Source organism: Triticum urartu, chromosome 7 (genome assembly GCF_003073215.2).
Source record: "Triticum urartu cultivar G1812 chromosome 7, Tu2.1, whole genome shotgun sequence".
In the NCBI taxonomy this organism is placed as follows: Eukaryota; Viridiplantae; Streptophyta; class Magnoliopsida; order Poales; family Poaceae; genus Triticum; species Triticum urartu.
In genome coordinates this window covers 569,156,067-569,181,240 of record NC_053028.1, presented here as the reverse complement: position 1 = coordinate 569,181,240, position 25,174 = coordinate 569,156,067, and the positions used below count along the sequence as shown (strand labels likewise).

The 25,174-nt window shown below is 47.8% G+C and overlaps 3 protein-coding genes and 1 non-coding gene across 4 annotated transcripts; 1 reads left to right on the top strand and 3 right to left on the bottom strand.

The window, feature by feature from the left end:
• The first annotated feature begins 6,123 nt into the window (after window positions 1–6,123).
• TRNAL-CAG lies at window positions 6,124–6,204 on the top strand. Its single transcript has one exon. It is a non-coding gene; the product is annotated as a tRNA-Leu (tRNA).
• LOC125522787 (cinnamoyl-CoA reductase 1-like) lies at window positions 6,189–8,055 on the bottom strand. Its single transcript, XM_048687820.1, has 6 exons — window positions 7,690–8,055; window positions 7,436–7,605; window positions 7,154–7,339; window positions 6,898–7,060; window positions 6,611–6,800; window positions 6,189–6,522 (listed from the first exon to the last, which is right to left on the bottom strand). The coding sequence occupies exons 1-6, from the start codon at window positions 7,817–7,819 to the stop codon at window positions 6,387–6,389; spliced, it is 975 nt and encodes a 324-aa protein (XP_048543777.1). The 5' UTR covers window positions 7,820–8,055; the 3' UTR covers window positions 6,189–6,386.
• A 1,701-nt stretch (window positions 8,056–9,756) lies between these two features.
• LOC125523024 lies at window positions 9,757–15,591 on the bottom strand. The gene is made up of 2 exons (XM_048688062.1): window positions 14,966–15,591; window positions 9,757–10,039 (listed from the first exon to the last, which is right to left on the bottom strand). Exons 1-2 carry the CDS (start codon window positions 15,350–15,352, stop codon window positions 10,004–10,006), a joined length of 423 nt encoding a protein of 140 aa, XP_048544019.1. The 5' UTR covers window positions 15,353–15,591; the 3' UTR covers window positions 9,757–10,003.
• A 4,281-nt stretch (window positions 15,592–19,872) lies between these two features.
• Window positions 19,873–21,826, bottom strand: LOC125523129 (cinnamoyl-CoA reductase 1-like). Its single transcript, XM_048688179.1, has 6 exons — window positions 21,484–21,826; window positions 21,130–21,299; window positions 20,840–21,025; window positions 20,597–20,759; window positions 20,321–20,513; window positions 19,873–20,232 (listed from the first exon to the last, which is right to left on the bottom strand). Exons 1-6 carry the CDS (start codon window positions 21,620–21,622, stop codon window positions 20,097–20,099), a joined length of 987 nt encoding a protein of 328 aa, XP_048544136.1. The 5' UTR covers window positions 21,623–21,826; the 3' UTR covers window positions 19,873–20,096.
• Between the last annotated feature and the right edge of the window lie 3,348 nt (window positions 21,827–25,174).

The following is a 25,174-nucleotide window of genomic DNA, read 5'->3' as shown; positions in this document are numbered from 1 at the left end:
CTCCATCTCCGAGTGGCTCACCTCCGTGGATTTCTTGGCGTCTAATGTATTCAACATTGGTTTTGTTGAGTGTTTCTTTGCGACATAGAACTGCCAGGGTTTGTGGTTGTTGCATGTTTTGTATGTTTGTCGGGTTGACCGTGAGGTCATGGAGTTTCTTTCTTAGCGAGTAGTCCGCATGTGATCTATATGTATCGGTTTTCGCCTGGTTTTCCATTAATTAACCGGGCAATTCTCTTCTTCTTAATTAATCGATGAGGCAAATCTTTTGCCTCCGTTTTGAAAAAAAGTAAGACCATATTTTTAAAGAAAACTTACAATCTATTTATTTATCAACTATCATGGTATGTAACGTCCGGATAATTAGGCTACAGTAAAACTCTCCTAATAATGCCATGTCATCGGTGATTACTGTTGCTAAACTTTAGTTAGTTCAAACCGTTTTAAAATTCAAATTCAAATTAATGTCAACAACAAAAGTTTTCAAAAATTGAAACAAAAATATTCGATGGTTGCCGAATATTACAAGGGTAATTATGGTGCAGCAAACATATTTTTAGAAAATGCCTAAATGATTTAAAATGAAATAAAATAGAATAGAAAATAAGTAAAAAGAAAGAAAATACAAGAAAAGAAAAGAAAAAACTAAAACTAGAAAAGGGGGAGAAAGCCCCCCCGGCCCCTTGGGCTTCGGCCCACCAGGCCGCAACCCACCGGCCCAGCTGCGGCCACCCCACTCCCCTTATCCCCAAACCCACCGAAACCCTAACCTACCCCACTCCCCACTCGCACCACTCCTCCCCCCGCTGGATCTGGATCGGGGCAAACCCCCGATCCCATCGCCCGTCGCCGCGACGACCTCGCCGCCCCGCGCCAGGACGCCGCCGCCCGGAGCCCGCGCCATCTCGCCGGCCTGCCTCCTCTACCTCGCCGGCCTGCCTCCTCTTCCTCGCCGGCACCCTTCCCCATCGGCCTGCACCCGCTCCATCGAAGTCGTCTCCGTCCTCCCCCCCGACACTCGCTGCCCTAGACCCTACGTCTCCGGTGAGGCCACGACCTCCGCGCCCCTCCTCTCTCTCCCCCTCGCTCGCTCACCGCGCGTGCACGCGCCCAGACCCGCGCCCCGCCTCTCCCACGGCTGCCCGTGCCCCGGCCACGCACCGCGCCTACACGCCGCGCGCTACACGCGCCCGAAGTTGTGCCAACGTGTGTTCGCGCCCGCACCCGAACCTTGCTGCTGCTGCACCGCTCGCCGACCCGCCGAGCTCCCCGTGTCGACCTCTTCCCCCCCTGCGCTGCCGCGCCCACCCGCAGCTCGCCCCGCGCGGCCCGTCACTCCCTCGCGTCACGCGCGCGTGCGCCGGCACGCACCACGGTGCCTTGCGCGCCTTCCCCTGTTCATGGCTCCTGCCGAGCCGCCCCGACTTCGCCCGTCGGCAGCCCTGCTCGCCCGCTCGCCGCAACCGCCACACTGCTTGCTACTGCCGCCACTCGCCCTCGGATCCCGTCGCTGCTGCTCTGCACAGCCACAGCCGCCGCCCCCTTCCCCCCTGCTTGCCTCGCCATCGTCCTGCCTGGCCTGTGCCCGCCTACCAGGATGCTGCTCCCTGCGCCGCTCCCCACGCCAAGCCCGCGCCTTCCCGGTCCGTCGCCGTGGCCGCTGCCGCACCCGTCGGCCACGCCCTCCATGGCCCGACCACCTCTCGCCGTCGTCTCATCGGCGGTTTGCGTGCGCCCAGGCGAACGGTTGCTGGGCACCCGTTGCGCCCACTGCCTGTAACCCGCCAGCGCCCATTAACCCCCCTGTACCAATGACAAGTGGGCCCCGCCCCTAGAATGTGTTAAAAAAGAGAGAATTAAATAAATAAATAAATAATAAAAATATAATTAATTAATTTAGTTAACTAAATAGTCACTGACTGCTGGGTCCCACCCACTAATTAACCCATTTAGTTAGTTTTAAAAACTTTGTTAATGCCCCTGACAATGACATGTGGGTCCCACTGGACCCACCTGTCTGGTTTGACTGGTCAACCGACCAGTTGACCTGCTGGCATCACTCTGATGTCATGCTTGCGTCATCCCACACTGGTTTGGATAATGTTAGATTTAAATAACTAATTAAAATTAGAAAATGATTTAAATTTTTAGAAAATCATATCTTTTAATCCGTAACTCGGATGAAAATACTTTCTACATGAAAGTTGCTCAGAACGACAAGACGAACCCGGATACGCAACCCGTTCGTCCGCCACGCATCCCTAGCATACCGAAGACGCAACTTTCCCCCTCCGGTTCATCTGTCCGAAAATGCGAAACACCGAGAATACTTTCCCGGATGTTTTCCCCCTTCACCGATACCACCTCGTATCGCGTTAGGGCACACCTAGCATCACGCTTTGTCATGTCATGCATCGTCATGCATTTGTTTGCATTATATTTATTGTTTCTTCCCCCTCTTCTCTCGCTAGACATCGAGACCGACGCCGCTGCTACCCAATACGACTACGGTGTTGACGACCCCTCTCTCTTGCCAGAGCAACCAGGCAACCCCCCCCCCCTTGATCACTAGATATCGCCTACTCGCCTCTATACTGCTTGCATTAGAGTAGTGTAGCATGTTACTGCTTTCCGTTAATCCTATCCTGATGCATAGCCTGACATTGTTGCTACAACTGTTGTTACCTTTACCTGCAATCCTAATGCTTAGTATAGGATGCTAGTTTATCATCAGTGTCCCTTCATTCTTTTCCGTCTGCCTTGCTATACTATCGGGCCATGATCACTCGGGAGGTGATCACGGGTATATACTATATACTTTATATATGATACTTGAGGTGACTAAAGACGGGTCGGCTCGTAGGAGTACCCGCGAGTGATCCACGGATTGGGTCCGAAAGGACGTTTGTCCCGACGACCCTTTGAGTGGATCTTTGTGGCGAAGCGACATGGCAGGTTGAGACCACCTAGGAGAGAGGTGGGCCTGGCCCTGGTCGGCGTTCGCGGTTATTTCAAAATAACACGTTTAACGAGATCTTGGTATTTGATCTGAGTCTGGCTACTGGCCTATACGCACTAACCATCTACGCGGGGACAGTTATGGGCACTCGACGTTGTGGTATCAGCCGAAGCCTTCGTGATGTCAGCAACTGAGCGGCGCGCGCCGGATTGGACTGGAACGCCTGCTAGGCTAGGTCTGCTTCCGGCCGCCCACGCAACGTGCAGGTGTGCTAAGGGCGATGGGCCCAGACCCCTGGGCGCTTAGGTTTAGACCGGCGTGCTGACCTCTCTGTTGGTCTAGGTGGGGCTGCGACGTGTTGATCTTCCGAGGCCGGGTATGACTCAAGAAAGTGTGTCCGGCCAAATGGGATCGAGCGTGTTGGGTTATGTGGTGCACCCCTGCAGGGAAGTTAATCTATTCGAATAGCCGTGATCTTCGGTAACAGGACGACTTGGAGTTGTACCTTGACCTTATGACAACTAGAACCAGATACTTAATAAAACACACCCTTCCAAGTGCCAGATACAACCGGTGATCGCTCTCTCACAGGACGACGAGGGGAGGATGATCGGTTAGGATTGCTATGCGATGTTACTTGGTGAACTTACCATCTACTCTCTTCTCCTGCTGCAAGATGGAGGTTACCAGAAGCGTAGTCTTCGAAAGGACTAGCTATCCCCCTCTTATTCCGGCATTCTGCAGTTCAGTCCACATATGATAGCCTTATTCCAGTTGATACCAATGCATACATATGTAGTGTAGCTCTTTGCTTGCGAGTACTTTGGATGAGTACTCACGGTTGCTTTTCTTCCCCTTTTCCCCTTCCCCATATCCGATTGCTGCAACTAGACGCTGGAGCCCAGGAGCCCGACGCCACCGTCGACGGCGACTACTACTACTCGGGAGGTGTCTACTACTACGTGCAGCCCGCTGACGACGACCAGGAGTAGTTTAGGAGGATCCCAGGCAGGAGGCCTGCACCTCTTTCGATCTGTATCCCAGTTTGTGCTAGCCTTCTTAAGGCAAACTTGTTTAACTTATGTCTGTACTCAGATATTGTTGCTTCCGCTGGCTCGTCTATGATCGAGCTCTTGTATTCGAGCCCTCGAGGCCCCTGGCTTGTAATATGATGCTTGTATGACTTATTTTATTTGTAGAGTTGTGTTGTGATATTTTCCCGTGAGTCCCTGATCTTGATCGTACACGTTTGCGTGTATGATTAGTGTACGATTGAATCGGGGGCGTCACATGATAGTACAAAGAACACCAGAAATATTAAATACATCCAGGTTTGTAGACCACCTCGTGACAACTACAAGCACTGGAACGAGCCAAAGGCGCGTTGCCGCCATCGCCCCTTCCTCTATGAAGCCGGACATATCTTGTTGTAGTGGACAGTATGGAAATCGCTGTGCTAAGGCCCCATAGAATCAACGCACCAGGACAGCAACCACCGCTGATAAAGAGATGTGTAGAACAGAAGGAACCAACGTGTAGACACATGAACACAGACGAACGAAGATCAGATCCACATGGATCTGTTGAAGACAAATGCCAACTGGATCCCGCGAGATCCGCCGGCGACAAATCTCCACATGCCCTCCGACGATGCTAGAAACAACATCAAGACGGGCATCTACAGTCGGTCATCCTTAAATCCTGCTCAAATGTCCGCAGACGCGTGCGGTCAGTGATCAAACAGACGAGAGAAGGAAAAAAGATGACCCAACCGGCCACCTCGTATTATTCTATATGTCTGAGCCTTCCTCGAACCCTCATATTAAAAAACAAATATAGGGAGATTATTCTATATGTCTGAGCCTTCCTCGAACCCTCATATTAAAAAACAAATATAGGGAGGATATGATCTAACAGACGAGAGAAGGAAAACAATGATCCAATTTGACCCCTCATATTATTCAATACGTCTGGACTTTCCTCAAACCCTTATATTAAAAGAAAAATATAGAAAGGATATGAGGGCATCTAGGCTCGTCCGGTCAGCCCGTCATGTAGGACGTGATCCTATCTCAAGCATCTTTTCTCTTTTTTGTGATGCGAAGTGTGGCGGCATGAACAAACAAATAAGGACTTGATATGGACACGTCTTATCACTGACGAGTCGTCTCCGCGAACATTAGGGGGGCAGATGAACGGACAAATAGGTCCGGTCACTGACCAGTCGTGTCTGTCCACAAACGTTCAAGAGGCCAGATGAACGAACAAATAGGGGCTTAATACGGACACGTCTGGTCGCGTCCGTAGATGTTCATGGGCCAGATTTACTGTAAGTCCGGCTGTAGATGCTCTAAAAAAGAAGAAAAGAAAAAAAACTGGTGGTGGACTTGGTCCCCGTTAGTCGAAATGAAGCAGAGTAAAATGGATGTTCACCCTGCTCTTTGGCGGGCAGGGTGGATGGATTTCAAATTCCCACGGTGATCACGCACGCTACCGGTAGTACTTGCAATTTGTCCGGGAGTGTAGAATCCCACCCCGCGTATTGCACGTTTCCGGCACGCTGGCCGCTCCCACCGCGTATTGTGCGGGCTTGCTTGCTGGCCATGAGCCTACGCCACGTACCCTGATGCAGTGGCTCCATACAGAGCGGGTGCCTGGTGCGAAAATACGAAGGAGAATCTGGGTGTCACCGCATCCTATATATAATTTTTTTTAGTAATTTAAAAAAGTTCAAAAAATTTCAAATCTTTTTTTATCAAACATGATCCAGTATTGCAGTAGTATAAAATGATTCGTCGAAGAATGACTTTCGTTGCATCCTGGGTTGAAGAGTCGGCAAAAAACTCTATATACAAGTACTATACCCGCTATACTGTTGTTATAAACTTGTCTTTTTTGCCCTAAAGTCAATATGAATCATTTCTTATCTAATTTTTTTATACGAGTAGAGTACTTAATCATGTTTGATTCAAAAAAAATTTGAAAATTTTTAAACTTTTTTTGAATTACTAATTTTTTTTGGCGCATATAGGATGCGTCGGAACCCGAGAGTCCCGTCCGTGCCTGCTGTCCCAATTCTCTTTGCAGATGTGCTGACGGCCCAAGAGGTAGCGACGAGAAGAGACACCAGTTAAAAAGGTACTGGCAAAGAGGTTCAACGCAACGTCAAGATGGCCGAGTTGGTCTAAGGCGCCAGTTTCAGGTACTGGTCCGAAAGGGCGTGGGTTCAAATCCCACTCTTGACACACATCTTTTTTCTTTTTCATTTTTCATTATTAATTTGCTACGTTGCCTTCCAGCTCGTTTTATGCTGAGTTTCAAAAGTTTGAGCACCACATTCGATTCCACAGACAGAATGTAACGTAACACACCGTCCTTCAGTTCACCACTGCCACGCTTCTTTCTTCTCCAAGAAGGTCTCAGCCGCTCACTCCGGCAGCAGCCCGGCGGCCTTGTACGACTCGACGCTGTCCCTGAGGCACTCTTCCACCGCCCTCAACTTCCACCCCAGCGCCTGCAGCTTCTTGGAGCTCATCATCCTTTCCTCTTCCCCTTCAACAAACCTGCACATAATCTCCTAGTTAGTGGTCACAAAACCGCAACTGCAAGCTGATCGCATATGCAGTTATGTACTCCTGCGTTCTTACTTACTTCATGGGGCGTGTAAGGTCTGGATAGAAGCTCTTGACGATGTCGACCATTTCAGACAGCTTCTTTCGGTACGCGCCGCAGATGTACCGCCCGGACGCCTCCGGGGTCTCGTACGCCAGTACGAGCGCGTCGGCGAGGTCCCGGACGTCCACCGCGTTCCTCGCCTTGTCCTCCACGGTGTCGCGGTCGCCTGCGCACACAGCAAACACAAAGACGCACGACAATTGTTGATCCAAGACTGCTCGCCGTTTGTCTACACGACGAGGCACGACGGAAGAAAGGCTTGCCTTTGAGCAGGTTGACGAGGACCAGGCTGCTGGTGTTGGCCACGCGCTGCAGCAGCGGGCCGAGGACCAAGGGCGGGCACACGGTGACCACGTCCAGCCCGGTCTTCTCGGCGTAGGCCAGAGCCTCGCGCTCGGCCAGTGTCTTGGAGAGGGCGTACCACATCTGCCAAGATGGAAATCGACACAAGGTGAGTGACAACTGACACCTACTACATAGGATTTTGATTTTGAAAACGGAAAAGAGAGTGGATGCCACCCCCGTGGTTCTGCAGTGGTCCTCGTCTGACCACGCGTCCTCGTCCAGGACGGCGTCCCTGGGGAAGCCGGGGTTCATGGCCACCGCGGCGGCCGACGACACCACGACGACGCGGCCGACCTTGGCTTGGTGGCAGGCCTTGAGCACGTTCTGCGTGCCCCTCACCGCCGGAGCCAGGACCTCCACCTGAGCACAGGAGAGGTCACCACGACAGAACAACAAATTCGATGATACGTAGATCAACACTCAGGTTCCTGATGAAAAATGGTACTACTACGTTACCTCGGGGTTCTGGGGCTTGTCGGCGGGGACGGGGCTGGCGACGTGGAAGACGCCGCCGCAGCCGGACACGGCGTACGCCACGCCCGCGTAGTCCAGCACGTCGGCCTTGAACAGCCGCAGCCGCTCGCCGGCGCCGTCCAGCGCCTTCAGGTGGCCGGTCCTGCGATCACCTGCGTGCACCAACGCGCTTGCACCGTCGGGTCGGTCCTTTGCACGGGACAACTCAAAGAAAGGTGGCGTCGGTCTTGTCGTACCGAGGTCGCGAACGGTGCCATGCACCGTGTACTCGCCCGTGGACAGGAGCCGCCTCACGAGCCACGAGCCGACGAAGCCGCCGGCGCCGGTCACGCACACCGTCTTCGTCTTGCTCGCCTCGCCCTCCATGGGTTCCTTTCCTTTTCTCCTCGTGCTCTCGCCGCCTTGCGATCACCGCTCACCGGCCGGCGCCTTCGCGTATCGATCTATAAATGCGCGCGTGTCCGGCGTCTGGCGGCGGCGACCGCTGTGTTCTGCGGCCTGCGCGTGGCAGCTGCTTGGTCTGAAACTGGGACAAGTGTGGCGCGGGGGTCCAACTCAGGCTGCAGAGCAAGACACGCCTTGCCGGTCGTGTGGCACGCAGGACCCTGCTGGATCTCTAAGCTTAATGATGTTTGTAAGAAAAAGGGTTTCCCACCCCGCAAAAAAAAAAGATTTCCCTCGTTTTATATTATAAAGCACACAACCAAACATCCAGCTCACTGAAGTCACAGCACATATAAGCTCAAAAGAAAACAAAAGAAAATAAAAGAGAAATAAATGCCGACACCGGCAGATCAACGGAGAAAGAAAGACCGGCAACCGCTGCACCCTCCGACGAAGTACCACCGCGCTCCCAGTATCTCGAAGCGCCTCGCACCAAGCAGCACCTTCAAGAAGGAATGCGACGCCGCCGCCGCTATTGCCCGAACAAGTTCTAGGGTTTCCGCCGGTACGCGAGGGATGATGGGGAAGGGATATATCCGACACCCCTCAGGAAGGTCCGATGGCGCCCGCAAACGTCACCGCATCGGTGCCGGACAAACCGGCAAGGATTTCTCCCGATCCACAACCACCACCATCACCCTAGGCACTTCGAGATGCACCATTCCGACAGCCGCCCACCAGCTTGTGCCACCACGGTTACCGGACAACCCCGCCGCCTCACTGGAGCTGTCAACATGATGCCTAGATCGGGCAAGGGAAACCCGGCCACGGGAGCGACCACAACTCAACCGGGGGGAGGGGACAACCTCCACCGCTGCAGCGGAGCCGACCGGATGCGGCGACTAGGACTTGCCGGGCCTCGATGACCCGGCCGGGTCCACTTGGACCCGTACAGTCCTGTCGCCACGCTGCAACTCGCCGACCGACGAAGTCCTCACCGCCCGAGACTGCCGCCACCATGCCATCACCAGGGAATGACGCCGCTGAACATCGAGCCACCGGCCCGCCCTAACCCCGATGGGGCCCGAAAGGGCCCAGGTTTGGGCTGGGCGGGCGCCACCAGCACCACCGCGCCGCCCCACGGCCAACGGGCGCACCACGACGTCAAGAGCCACCGTGGCACGTGGCAGCACCGCCGACGAGCCACACCGATGTCGACCGAGGAGCACCGCCGCCGACCACCACCATCCGAGCATGAGGGGCCGCGCGCAGGGAAGGGCAGACCCGCCGCTGCCAGCACCACGCGGCCGAGGCCCGGTGGCGCTCGCTGGCAACGGCGGGAGGAAGGAGCCGCAAGGAGGGGGCCTGAAGGAGAGCGGCGTCAGGGCCCCCCAGTCGCCTCACCCGAGGAGGCAACGCCGGAGGTACGAGGGGAAGGAGGAAGGTGGAGGGAGTGGCGAGGGAGCGGGAGAGGCGAGCAGCGATGGCGGGCTCCGGCCGCACGGAAAACCTAGGCGGAAGGGTCGCGTGGCCTCGCTAATGATGTTTGTCTAGTGCAGAAACTGTATCACGGCAAAGATACTCCTCCATCCGTTCCATAATATAATAGTGTTTTTAACACTAGTGCACAGGTCTCGGCTCATCGTTTTGTTTCCAGCAAAAAATTGCTAAGCAGCCGGTGAGATACAAGTGTAAAAATCACCCCCCCCCCCCCCCCCCCCCCCCCCCCCCCCCCCCACACACACACACAAAAGTGTAAAATAAACACCCCTATATTTATTTAATTACAACGATTCCAAGCGCGGCCACTGGGCTCAAATCACCAGCCGATGCTGGTACAACAAGGGCCCGTGTTGAAACTGATGCTACGAACATGATTACAGCACTTCATCTCAGACTTTAGAGAAATGCGCAGTGAATACCGCTACAAGAGCAGAGAGCAAACTTATTCTGAATAAACTGGTTCACAGTTGATCGTTCAGAACAGGGTTGTAAAATCAACACCAATGGGCTACTCAGCATGGCATGTTCCGAGAAAAGGGAAAAGAACAAGGGACATGCCCTGAACCTGAACTAGCCAATGAAGACCTGCAGACAAGCTCCCAAATGCGAGAGAACAGACATACTCCTAGTTAACCACGCCAGACTGAAAGAGCCCTGCCTGGATCACGAAGCCTGGGGCTTCTCCTCGGCTTTCTTTGGCTGCAAAGTAAAAACATATATCAAGATTCTCATTGAGAATTCACGAGAGGAGGAAAACAAACTCATACCCCCTCCGATCCAAATTAATTAACGCTCAATTAATATGGATCGGAGGGAGTACCAAAGTACTGAATAATAGAAGGTCTGGTACATCGGATGGAAAATTCAAGCATGCATCCAAATCGCCCACATCACAAGAGCCTGGTCAATTTAATTGAAAATTCGAGCATAACCCAAATTACTCACATCACATATATTTCAGTCCCATAAAGATGGGGATGCCCAGTCCACCTTGTGATCCTACCAATTTCCGGTGCTACTAACAAGTGACTAAGATGGGATTGCTCACAAGCAACTTAAACAAGTGTACCAAAAACACCCCGACCTACCATGAATGACGCGGGTATGCCAAGGAGCACCTCAATTCAATAAAGCAATCAATCTTGTAAATATGCACTCCCTCCGTTCTAAAACCACGTCAACTATTTTCGAACAGACTAGTATGTTTTTTCTTAACCCCTAGGAACACAAGGGTTTAATACAATGATGGGGAACATCTGTATAAGAAGAAAAAAAAATCTACCATGCATGTCCATGGTATCATTGAGACTATAAACAAAACTAGAAATAGCACCCGCACTTTGAAACCGATAATCTCTAGGAGCAATGTGACTGCATATGACTTAGATATCTCGAGAATATTGCATCTAAACATCACCAAAATGAGAAGTACATAACTCCTAAATTTTACGTGTAAATGACTCTCCAGCACATCAATGGCATAAACCGTGGCCCAACAGGAACAAATATGCTTCTTCAAACATGAAAGTGGGCATGGCAGGCTGGCAGCAACCAGAGATAAGTATGTGTAGTGAATTTCATTCAATTATAGGAAAAAAGGAAATAAAATGGTGGAAACAAGAATATCATTCTTTTTAAGGAAAATAACATTTGGTGTGTGAAACACATCTGGCAACAGCATCAAATCAAATTCTGTGCTCGTTATGTGGCTGCTAGAAGGAGGGCGCGAGAGGGCCGGCCGGGGGCCTTTTCGCCCACGGCCGGGCAAGAGGGAAGGGATTTCCTTCTTAATTCTTGCTTGATTAGGTTGATACATCTCCTCCCCTTATATAGAGAGGTTTACTTGACTCCCCAACAAGGCTTACTTGACCCCTAAGCAAGCGACCCTTATCTCTAATTAACCCTAAGACTAACGGGCCATACCGCCAGCCCAGGCCCATTAGGCCCATTAAGTACTCACTACACCCTATCTGGACATGCAGCTTGTCCTCGAGCTGCAACCTAACCAACTTATAACCATGACTCGACGCAACACAAACCTAACACCTAAAAACAAGCCTTTTACATCTCGGCTTGTTTTATTACTCTCAACCTCAAATGAACCGGGACGCTTTATTTTGGACCCCTGAACATAAAGTGGACACCATCCGCACGTCGGACGTGCACATGTACAGCCACCTGGATCCCACCATCTGGACAAAAGGAGTGCATGTGTATGGCCACCTGGAAGTGGTCGCAAGAGCGACCAGCAGAGGCGCCCTCGCGGCGGCCGGCGGCGGAATGCAGTGGTGCTACGCGGTGCGCTCCTGTCGGTGACACCATGCCTTCTCCCCGCCGGACGGCTGTTGGTTTGCACCGCACAGAGAAGAGTGGAGGGCTTTCGATGGAGAATGGCGAGGAGGGGTGCGCCCTCCCCAACCGCCAATGTCGTAGACTTTGAGGTCGCTGTCCGTGGGGAAAACAGCATGCCCAAGATCCCCGACGCAGCAGACGAGATCGAGGTCCTTTGCGCAGCGAAGCGCCACTGGGAGGAACGACAGCTGCAGACCACGCATCTCCCGTACACGCCGACGCGCTAGGAGGCAGCACGCAGCAGCCTGCAGCCTCACCGCCGCCGACCGTGGCGGGTAGCGATCCAAGCCGGAAGCGGTGACGGCGATGGCGGGAACTTGATCTGCTGGATGGGGACGCCCTGGGACGGCGGCGGCGCTGATGGGAACGAGGTCGTCGCAGTCCCGTCGTAGGGCATCCCATAATGGTACGAGATGACCGGCGCCGTGGTCGCGTCCGAGGGCGGCGGCGGCGGGGGTAGCTGCTGTTGGTGTGGCGGCGGAGGAGGTGGCTGCTAGGGATGCGGCTGGGGCACATAGGGCCCGACGAGGAAGGCCCTGATGCCCTCCACGGCCTGCCATAATTCCAGGATTGCGGCTGTCATCTGCTCCGGGGTGAGGACGAGAGCGGACGGCGCCGGGGTAGAGGATGCAATCGCCCCTAAGGACGCCAGCACGCCCAATGCCGGCGCGCCTGCTGTGTGGGGCAGCAGCGCTGATGAAGACACTGGTGGCTGCGGGTAGGTGTGCGGCGGCGGCGGGTGGGAAGAACTCGGTGGAGGGCTGGACATGATCGAATCCGGGAAAGCTGATACCAGATTGTTATGTGGCTGCTAGAAGGAGGGCGTGAGAGGGCCGGCCGGGGGCCTTTTCCCCCACGGCCGGGCAAGAGGGAAGGGATTTCCTTCTTAATTCTTGCTTGATTAGATTGATACATCTCCTCGCCTTATATAGAGAGGTTTACTTGACTCCCCAGCAAGGCTTACTTGACCCCTAAGCAAGCGACCCTTATCTCTAATTAACCCTAAGACTAACGGGCTATACCGCCGGCCCAGGCCCATTAGGCCCATTACGTACTCTAACAGTGCTACTGTGAAGAATAAAGGGTCCGCAAGCAGAAGAAATGCACTGTCATACACAACATACAGAAGTATGTATGTACTGTATACGTAGGTAACAGTATGGGCAATTAGAAAGTACGTATATGATACCCAGGAACTATTGGAGCTTGCAATGTGCATTTCATTATGTACTTACAAAACTCATGCCCAAGACAAATGTCTGGTTAAAATAGTTATATGTCAGGTAAGAATACAAGCGGGTAATTAGAAAATAAGTGTTATCTAGAGTCCAGGAAGTAGTGTGCAATGCACAGATGGTTTTCTGAGTATTTCAATGGAAATCTTGTGCCCAAGAGAACCACATGGAAGTTCAATCCAATTATTAGTAAACTCTTCCTCGAAAGATAACCATAGCCATGCAAGTACATGTTACATATCATACTGTCTTCTTCTACTAATGGCAGAGTCTAAACTAGTTTTAAAACAACTTCAATAATAATGTTACTAAGTTATGACAAATGAAACCATGCTTGATTATAGTAAATTTAAAATCAAACTATGTTCAGGTTCTACTTATGCAGATTGGAAATTCTTTAGAAACTAAAATTTATCTGCATTTAGGAACACAAATCACTCTTTATTATCCAGATTAAATAAAGGTGTTCCTAAAAAGGTAAGAATCCTATGTAAAAGGTTGACTGAGGAGGCATGCAAAATGGCCACTCAATATGCTCATGCAATTTATTTTTTCTGACAAAACAGGCAGGATGACTAACTACTGCATTAATGAAAAAGAACATGTTTATGTCTTATTACAAATGTAATGAACCAAAGCAGTATTCTCTCAATAAAAAATGTCAAGAGCTAGGGATAGTACGTAAGTATTTCTTTCCTAGAAGCACCTAGGCACACGTTTCTGTAGGAGTGGAACATCAAAATGTCTAGACAAATCATGGAACTGCGACCTACGGAATACAAATTATACCCTGAGAGAGCTTATATAAACAATATATAAAACCAACTAACAAGTAGGTGAACAAAACAAGAAAAAAAAGAAGTCAAAATGGTGTATAGGTGTTTTTGCTTGACTGCCCTATGGACACCCAAATAAAGGTACTGCTAAGATTAGTAGACATCTTTTAAAAATAAGAACAAAATAATAACTGATACTACCGACAGCTAAAAAGAATGATGATACCCTCAAATGCATGCAGCCAAACCATATGAATGATGGTTAAAGAGATCTAATATGCAATTAAAGTTAACGGTCAACATGTCATCTTATTGACTTTAAAAATCAAAACCCAGTTTTTTACTTCCAATGTTATGAATGACTACAAAAGAGTATGTCCATGAGCCAGGGCTAAGCATATTACCAGCTTATGGGATTGCAGTCATAGTTCCCCTTACCGAACTGGATTGTAAATGCTAAAACCAGTGGTGATCCTAATTCCTTTTATAGAACTGGATTAAATGCCAAACGATATTTATCAAGTTGCACATAAATAGTACACTTTGACGTTTTCTTACAAAAAAAACACAGTACACCTTGACAAACGGGTATACAAGAACCTGAACTTTATGCAGCAGCTAGAAAGGATCATGCATTTTAATGTCATTTCCAATGATTTTCCAAGTACACATGCACACAATCAACCGGTGAAGTGATTCATGGCCAGAAAAAAATAAGTATGCATACACGTTAGTCGGTACTCAATGAAATGAGCAATAATTGCAGACCAGCTATATAATCACCCAACATACAAAATGTTGAAGAGAACAAATTACACAATGTTAGCAATGTTTGATGAAAAGAAGGAAGGTAAAAGAGGCTAGATAAAACCCAACAGTAGCAATACAACCGAAATGAGCATCCAGCATACATAGACAAATATGCCTCAGGTGATATATGTGAAACATGATAAAAGTCTACAGCCAAAGCACAACACAGGTAACGCTACATCTGTATTAATTAACCAAAACATAAATTTAAAATTTGTAATAATCCTACTTATCCATTCTACACGTGAATAATAGCATAACACTCTGACGCACATAAGAATGTTATGCATTGTAAAAAGGGTTCCATGACCACATATACAGGTTGAAAGAGCGACGACGTAAGCAACTGTCTGTATTCCAATGTTTGGACGAGGGATTTCAGTACACAACGCGCACGCACGCAAGGTGTTCGACAGAAAGTGAAGTTAACGAAACAGGAGTAGAAGAGGCACCTTGATGCCGGGGAATGACATGCCGAGCTCCTCCTCGGGGATGACGACGGGCCACTTCTCGCCGGCCTCGCGGAAGAGCTGCTCGGTCTCGAGGAGGCGGCCGCGGGCGAGGATCTGGTCGCGCATGCCCTGCGCGGTGGCGCCGTCGGCGGCGACGAAGGCCTCCTCGGCGCCGTTGAGGTAGGTGACGAGGACGCGCGGGGGCGGCTGGGCCTTGGGGTCCTCGGCCGCGGCCGGGGAGGGCAGGCGCCGCAGCTCGACGGAGCAGGTGGGGTTGGAGTCCTTGGCCTTGCGGCCGTTGCACTGCGCGAGGAGCTCCACGGCCGCCGCCTTGCGCGGGTCGAGCGGGTTGTACTCCACCACAACCCTGGACAGGAACTTGAGCATCTCCTCTAGCCGCCGCTTTCCCCGCCCGCTCGCCGCCTCCGATCCGCTTCCAGAGGACGGGCCGCGGCGCCCGCGAAGGAATCCTAGAGCGAGGGTAGCAGGGCCGGAAGCGTATGGTGAAGGCGGATGGGAGAGCAGAGGTGGCGCGCGACGGCGAGGAAACCAGTGCGGTGGCGCTCGACGGGACGACGCGTTGGGGAGGAGGCGGCGCCGGGAGTTGCTATAGTGCGGGGAGCGAGTGTCGTGGGCTTAACGGCCCGAGAGGTCAGCGTGGCCCATTCACATAGGTATGAGGTTTTCTGGAATTTTGATAAAATAAACAAACGATATAAATCACGCTATATATGTTCGTAGATCGTAGCAATTTCTTTACTTCTTGCTCTTTTGTTCATGAGCGTAAAAACTTTAATTTTGAAGCACACAATCTCGCCAAGTTTGCTTGTAATTTAGGGCCCGGGCGACATGTTTGATTGGAAAACCCACATGACCCAAACCGGGTACCTATGAACATTATTATGAATGAATAAAGAAACGAGATTTCTCAAAAAGAAATCGTGAATATGAAATATATTTACACAAAAATAATATGTACTCCCTCCATTCCTAAATATAAGCAATTTTAGAGACTTCACATAATTTTAAAAACTATTCATATTTTTTATAAAATAATCATGATTTTTTAAAAAGTGTTCACACATTTTAAAAAACAAAAATATTAATATCTCGCATAAAGAGAAACATAAAAAGGTGAAAACATATAAACAAAAATGAAAAACAAATTAACTATAAAGTAAAAACAAATTTCTTGCTCTCAATGTGCTCTCCCTGTCGCTAAACCATTTCCCCACGTTTAGGTATAAAAGTTGCATCGCCTGAATGTCACTCCTTGTTCTAGGTATTCTCTATTCCTAAATACTTGTACCTCACTATCCATGCAACAATGTCACATCACCAAGTTATGCATATAGTTAGAAGTTTGTTTTTACATTGGTTTGTTCATGGAAAACATGCAACCTCGTCGACCCATGTATGCCATTTTTTTAGAAACTTAGTCATGCAAAATACTCTTACATTAGTTTTAGTTTCTTTACACTTATTTATGCGTTTTAAACAAGATTTTCGTAGAACACACGGGGTATCGTCCAGTTTGTACAATGAGTTGTAAACTTACTCACTGATTCATGGTAAAAAGATCTTTATTTATCAGTTATGCAGGTCTAATCTATGTTTGTCTTGCTTGAGTCGTCATATCGTTTGTTTTGCATGTTAGTGTTACTAGCAAGATGCCCATGCGTTGCATGTAACATCAAGATGCATTTGTATGAGTAGTTTATCTTGTGAGATAAAATGATGAACGAAGGAAGACCTTATTTGCAAATGTGGAGAGGGGTGTGGGTATCTTTTTGCAAAATTGCCGTAGTTTTCTTCCTATCCATCAGGTATAAATTGGACATGTTATATTGCAGGATGGCAGGCACATCATTATCATCAACTCTGTTTTTTATAAGAGTGGAGATTCTTGTCCATTATGTGTATTTATGATGGATAAATTAGTTTCACAGGGGGACTAGTCCCCCTACAAACCAAACAATCATCAACCTAATCTCGAAATGGATCTTTACAGACTCTACACGTCAGTGCCCTCCAGCAGGGGCGATGAGAGCATGCTGAGAGATGGAGGATAGTCCATGCACTTATTATTGTTGGGCCATCTGTGTGTTTTTGGCGGAGATTGGAGACACTCATCTCTAATTTGTTGTTGATTTTTGGAGGATTGTCCATGCACTTGCACTTTTCATCAAGGTGGGTGCATGCGTGCGTGCGTGTGATTTCATCGATTTTGAATGTGAGTGCCGCGATACTAATTGCAAGTGCATCATTGAAGTCGCACAGTAAAAGATTGGGCAAGTACACTACGGCGTCTACTTTGCTCATTCTCTAGCTACGCCGTATGAATTTCTCTTGATTATGCATGTTGTCCGAATCTAAAAGGACATCACTAGTATCCTCACCCGTGCTTGCAGTTTTTTCTCAAGATGAATTTTGTGTCACGACATCGCTATGTCCATAATTTTCTTCTTTCTTTGAACAATCCACAAATCCCATGATTTTTTTCATGCTCATTGAAACATTGGAAATGTTCAAGCTTTAAGTATAAGATGGAGAGTTACGATTGCGGTTGAATGATTTGAAATAACCAGACCAAAGAAATACATAAAAGAACATAGAAAGAGAAGATACCTTGAGGAAAGATTAGACAAGTAATCAACTAAGACGCAAAATGCAAATGACCATAGGGGACCCTTGTGGAAGGCATTGTCTGAAGTTTGCTCTAACTTCCTCTTAGGGGTGAAAAACCAAGATCTAGCCTTTGTGGTCGGATCTGGCAACGGCAACACTCACGCGTCATCCCATTTTTGAGGCATCGATGTTGAAATACCTTTCCCACGGTCTGAGTGATGCCATAATTAGTGGATGATGTTGATGGCTGCTGCCGCATGCTAGTTTGTTTCGACGAGACTTTTTGACATCTTTTTTTTATTTCTTGTGTGTGCGTTGGTGTTGTCATTCTTTCGCAAATACAATTCTCTTAATCATTTCTTCACATGTACATGTAGTGGCATTCAAGTAATGTTTGTATGCATACTAATTTGCGGAGGCCAATGCATACTTATGATCCTTGTATTATTTTAATGCGAGTCAAACATCATTTATAAAAAAGATACAAATGGTCATGAAACTTTGTATCTTGTGTTGCCTATCATATCTGGAATGTGAATAGCTTACGAAACATGGGTAATTTTCGGACCGGCTATACCCAAGTTGTCTAAAAAGTTATTGTGGATAAGTCATTTTTTGTGCCATTAGATTAAGATTCAACGACCATTCTTTTTTGTTCTTCCTCCTTCAACCGCTCCTTCTCCCAGAAAACTGACTTATTCAAATTGCAAATTCGGTCAACTTACATATAGCTATTGTGGTACTATTTGTCACACTAGTTTGATCAATACAATTTCATGCTACCGTTTGATCATCGCATTAGCTACCGTGACCTTCTTGAGCTGAAACTAGCGCCACATCTGCAGCGCTCTTTAGGATACAAAATTCCCACCTGGTTACGCTCCGCGCACAACCTTGGGCACATCAGTGACACCATCGCAAAGTCTCTTTTACCGGTGCCAGGAGCCACCGGCTAACCATCCACCGTTCACATGCTTTGTGATGTGTGTTTAAGTGGTACCCACTCATATGTATAACCATGTATTGTGGCAGTTAATCTTTTGTATATAGTCAAATCAATGTTAGATTAATAGGATCCATGTAAGGAGTGGCGGTACTTTTTGCAGTGGGATGTACGCATGCATGCGACATCTCTCCTCTCTCTCAAACAAGTCCATGCATTTTATTTTTGTTTACATTTTTAGATGGCCAATATTTTTTACAACATTGTTCTATTATTTAAAATTTTCATATATTCAAATTATTGAACATAAGATGTTTAGAATGAGACCAATCTTGAATATATTTAAACTAGTTTAATTTGTCTATTTCAGTCATATCAAAAAAATTAATTTCACTCATTTCAAATTACAATTTTCGAAATGATTGAAATCAATTGTCGAAATGAGTGAAATCAGTTTTCCAAATCAGTGAAATGCGTTGTTTCAAATTTGTGAAATACTTATTTTGGAAACTAGTGAAATGAGTGTAATACGTTTTCTGAAAATGATTGTAATGTGTTTTCTGAAACTAGTGAAATGGGTGAAATCTATATTTCGTAAATGAGTGCAGTGTGTTTTCTGAAATGAGTGAAATAAGTTATTTGAATAAAGTGAAATAAAACTAGTTTTTGCTGTGAAACTAATTTTTCAGTGTTTGAAACTGATAGTTTTAATGAGCGGAATACATTTCAATATATTTAATAAATTTGCAGTGAAATTGGTATTTGCAAATGAGAGTAATGTGTTTTATGAATGAGTGAAATAGTTTTTTTAGCTGATATTAGCGAAACAGTCAAAAACACTTTTATGAAATAGCGGATCAATCTTATGTTTTATAAAAGCGATTTAAAAGATAATTGAAATAAAAAAAATAGTGAAATACGTGAAATAGGTTACTTAAAATATGTAAAATTGACTATTTCAAACACGTCTAAGTTGTTGTCCACATATTTCACTCAATTTTTTTAATGTGTTTGTCAAGGTGCTTATTTCCCCGTGCCAAAGTATGTGAAATTAGTTATTTGAAATATGAGAACTTGGTTGTTTCATTGTGTTGAATTTACTACTATATCAAATATATTTGTGTCTTTGTGAGTTCCATATTCCAGTTTGTGAAAATGAGCAAAATATTAGAAAAAACTTTTATGAAATAATGAAACAATTTAATGTTTTATGAAATTTATTTTAGAGATAATTGAAACATATAAAATAAAATATATTTAAAACATATCCGAAACTGATCTTGTTCTGAAGGTCATGTCACCACAAATTGAAATATCCAAAACGTTTGAATAATGGACATTCGGTTCAAAAGATATGAGTCATTAAAAATATGAGGATAGAAATAAAATGCATGTCATATATATGGCGTGAGTGAATGCATGCATGCACGTTTTCTTCACTCCATCTCTCTCTTTAAATAGAGTATAAAACCTGCACGGATCTTGACGAAAACAGTGGATTGCCTACTGGTACATCCCTGTATGGGTAAAATTATTTATTCGGTGACACCATGGCCAAGCTCAGCTCAGTATGCCTGCAAATATGTAGGACTCGACGCTGTTCTTCATCGTCTCCTCCAACATCCTGAACTTCCACCCCAGCCTCTGCAGCTTCTCGGAGCTTAACACCTTCTCATCCCCCACCAGCTGAACGAACCTGCCAAACTCATTATCCCCGTCGTCAGAATCCCGAGAGTTCATACTCGGCTTGCAATTTGCACAGATCGATTAAGTGATGCGCTTACTCGTTTGGATAGTTCAGGTTGGGATGCAGGCTCCTGACGACGGAAACCATTTCGGACACCTTCCTGGCATGTGCGCTGCAGATGTAGCGGCCGGCCGCCTCCGGGCTCTTGTACGCCAGCACAAGGGCGTCGGCGACGTCCCTGACATCCACCATGTTCCTCACCCCGTCGTCCATGGCGTCCACGCCGTCGCCTGCAGATACATCAAAATCAATTCAAACGCAGCTTATAATCGCAGTGCGTTTTTATTTATCTGAATGTGAAAGGGTAGCCTACATTTCAGGTATCTGATGAGGAACAGGCTGCTGGTGTTCACCGTGGGCTGCAGCAGAGGCCCGAGCACCAGCGGCGGGCACACGGTCACCACGTCTAACCCAGTCTTCTCCGCGTAAGCCCAGGCCTCGCGCTCGGCCAGCGTCTTGGAGAGGCAGTACCAGCTCTAAGAAACAACAGAGATCAACCAAGAATGTAAGATGATCTCGCGGGTCAAGATGTTCTCTAGAGGCGATGAAAATTCACCTCGGTGGCTCTGCAGTACTCCTCGTCCGACCAGCAGTGTTCGTCCATGGTGGGGCCCTCTGGCGGGTTGGGGTTGATGAAGACCGCGCCAGCCGACGACACCACCACGATGCGGCGGACGCCAGCCTCCCGGCAGGCCCGGAGCACGTTCAGCGTGCCGGCCACCGCCGGGGCAAGCAGCTCCACCTGCGTCGTGGCCGTGCAACCAATTACTACCGTAAAATTTCCCAAAAAGTACAGGCACAACGGCTGGCCCTTGTGTGTTACAGACTTGACAGTCGGGGTGTTACCTCGGGGTTTGTGGATTTGGCAGCGGGGCAGGGGCTAGCGACGTGGAAGACGCCGGCGCAGCCGGCCACGGCGGAGGCCACGCTCGCGTAGTCCAGCACGTCGGCCTTGAACAGCCGCAGCCGCTCGCCGGCGCCGTCCAACGTCCTCAAGTGATCATTCTTGGGGTCGCCTGCACATACGGACAGATCCGCATCTTACTAACATGCTCGCAAAAACTTACTCCCTTCCTTCCATATTAGTTGTCTCTGAAATAGATGTATCTAGACGTATTTCAGTATTAAATACATCCGTTTAAGCGACAACTAATATGAAAAAGAGGGAGCACAAGGGATCTCAAGAAAAGCAAATCTTACTGGGGTCACGAACGGTGCCATGCACCACGTAGTCTCCTCCGGCGAGGAGGCGCTCCACGAGCCACGAGGCGATGAAGCCTCCTGCGCCCGTCACGCACACAGCCGCCGCTGTGCCCTTCCCCGCGCCGGCCGGGTCCATATCGCTCCCTTGTCTGCTGTACTTGGACACGAAACTGAGAGACTGCTGGATGTCTGGATTGACGTATAAGTTGGCTTCGATGCTCAGTACCTATCAGGCTATCACTCGGCCGTCCCAGAAAGTGTAAACTAGTCGTACAATTCTGATCTTAAGAAAGTATGGAATCAATGATGGAAACGGTCATAGAACATCTTCATTTCTAATGGAGCAGTTGGTAGGATGACATTCACACAGTTTTTTTCGTCTGTATTTTTATTCTCACCCCCACCTTACTGCTTTATGTTCATGTCATCTTCTCACACAACGAAAAAAAATCTAAACGGATCAAAACTTTTCATACCAGCGTAAATTATTTAATAATGTCTTTATGTGAAAGAATCAATCAGAATCAATCTTTAAAGATCAAATCTAAATTAATTAATATTATCTTGAATCGATCAATCACATTAATTAGGAAACAAACAACACACAACGAAGAAAATCTAAATAAATCAGAACTTTCCATACTGGGGTAAATTATTTAGTAATGTCTTTATGTGAAAGAATCAATTAGGATCAATCTCTAAAGATCAAATCTAAATTAATTAATATTACCTTGAATCGATCAATCACATTAGTTAGGAAACAAACAATTGATTTTAAGAAAAATTGCTCAATCACATCAATTAGGAAACAAATAACCGATTTAATTTTTCAATGTGTAATCATAATAAAGAAATCTTATTATTAAAGCATTCTATGTACCTACTTAATCTTTTTTCTCTACTTCTAATGTAGCACTTGTAGCCTGCTATGGTTTATTTTCGTTCGGTTTTTCTTCGTTCCACCTCCCACCTCCCACCTTTGTCTTGTTTTTTTCGTCCCTCTTCCTTCTTCCCACCGTCCATTACTCCCTTGCTTTTACCTCTCACTTCACGAAAGAAAACCCTCGCAGTTAAAAAAATCCAACCAACAAGGCCCCTCGCACGTAATCCCGTCCCACGCGGCGAACAAATTGAGCGAACAAGGCCCCCTCGCACACAACGAAAAAAATCGGATGAGGACCCCAATCCCCAACCTACCTCTCCCAACTCCCAAGCCCTCCCTCCCCGTGCCGCTGCCCCTACGGATCAGCCGACCACCGCAACCTCCCTCCTCAGCCAGCCGCCACGGCGCCACCCCCCGCAACCATGCACATCGGGAGGCGACCACACGCCTGGCCTAGGTGGGTCTCGGCCTCCCCCTTCGTCCAAGTCCAGGAGCTCCCCTCCCCGACCGATCTAACGGATCAAGGCGGTGGCGACGGTCGCACCCCTCCCCTGCATCGGCGGCGCCTGCAGACCCACCCTCCGCTCAGCCTCACACCGGGCTCTCGACGTGCCTATCCTTCTCTGAGGCGACCCTCATCTCTCTTTGCCTCCGCAAGGAGAACCGCCCTGGCTTGCCCCATGACCGTCGATGTCTAGATCAAGGTCTCCGTAGCAGGAACAAGGTTTGTTGTCATCGGATCCATGAAGATTTGATGCCTTCCTCGCACTAGTGCCGGTTCATCGGCCAGATCCCATTGGAGAGGAGGAGGTTCATGGCGGAGGGCTGCACGGAGGAGAGGGATGACCTCGTAGGCACCGTGTCATGCGACCGGCCCTTGTTATGCCATTGCCAGCGACCCGGTGACACGTGAAAGGCTACCAGCACAAAAAGCGACGCCCAAGGACTGACACCTCGCTAGTGAGATCATCTTTAATCTCTTCTCTTGATTGTCTTCCACGCACTCACCCATATGTTCTAATCAGTAACTTGCGCCGCCGCCATTGATGTTGTCATCTTCCTTGTAGCGATCGTCGGTGCCCAGTCACACACCGAAGTCGGCAACTTTGATAATCTAGTTAATGCACTGATGGATGGATTGTGCAGGTTGCTCTGCAGGTTGGTCTGAAGACAGTGGTAGAATTGCACCTGCAAGCTCTGAACATTCATGTCATCTTTTCAGATCATCAGGTGATTAGCCTGCTGCTTAGATTAGGATACAACAGAGGCTTATCAGCATGTGTGGGACTGACAACCCATTGCAACCGTGCTTGGTCGATGTGGACTATTCTTTCCTCAATGCAAGAAAATTCAATTATCTTCGTGGGAAATTAGTTGCACAATTATTTCAGACAAGGTTCGTAGTATAGCTATTCCTACATCCGCCCAACTAGGTCCATTGATGATATTGATATTCATAAATTAGCAACGACAACAAAAGTACCTTTAAGTGTTTGACCCCAACAGAGATCTCTTTGATATTGCGGTGTTCAGTGTTTAGTATGGGGGGGGGAGTATTATCTTCTACAGATGAGGTGGCAAAGGTACTCCCAACGAATTGCACCACGAGGATGCTGCATAATCAACTGCAAAATATGCATGCACACAGAATTCAGCAAGCCAACCTACACCGATTCTCCATGTTGCAAAGGTACTCCCAAGCCAACCTACAACGATTCTCCATGTTGTTTTGAATATGCATGCACATAGAATTAAGAAAGTTGACTCCAACTACCAATTTTTAGAATAATTGTGAGGGCATCCTCTCATCTCCTTGCTGATCTTGTCTGAATAATTGTTGTACTTGTATAACTACAACCTTGGTATGCAGAACTGAACACCAGATGAGACGTTTTGACTTTTTTACTTCTACTTCATGTCATGCACAAAATAGTGTGCCTAATTTCTTCATATTTCCCAAGGTCTTTCGTGTTACTCATGTCAATCCCGAGGCTTTGTGTCTTAATTTAATAATAAAAATATTGGTAACTTTGTCATAGTAAGTAAGAGACTCGTGTCTATTTCTAGCTTGAGATTGAGGATGTCGGATACATTTTTGTTATAGGATGCATTCTTGTCACAACAGCAGGATGCCGGAATTTTACACGGTACTCCTCCCGCTTGATTGCAGGAACAAGAATTTTGGTAACAATCCTGTCAATGCGCTGATGGATAGGTCGTGCAGGTCCTGTTGAAGCCTCGCGCCAAGTGGAAGAGTGGGACGAGGACACTTGGCAAGGACGTGACAGCTCATGGTTAATCGTGCACATTGGCCAGGAGTGTGTTAATTTTTTGGGCTTAAAATTAACTACTTAACCAGGGTACGTGATGTATTTACTAATGTGGATTTCTGTTGTTCATTTGCAGTGGTATTGGACTGCATGGGGAATCTATTGTGCATCTAATTTGTAGAACTAGGGGCATAGCAATTTTGGCTCATCCATAGACAATGCAACAATCGTTTAATGTGATAAAAGGATATGAAAGGTGATGGTCTGCATGCCATTGAGGTCTTGTTTCTAGGCATATTACTAGGAAAATTATAGTTGATTGGTTTCCAGTTGATTGATTTTATTTCTAGGCAAATTGTAAATGGATTAGAGCTCTCTCAGAGCTGCAATCAGAAGTTCTCGCCAATGGTTTGATTGCCTTTCATTTATCTTTATAGGCTATGAGGTCTGGTTGTGCTTCCAGATTGGAATTGTTGGAAAGCTTAGGTTTCCTGATCTAGCTAACAAACCAAGCAGTCTATTTCACAGCAAGACA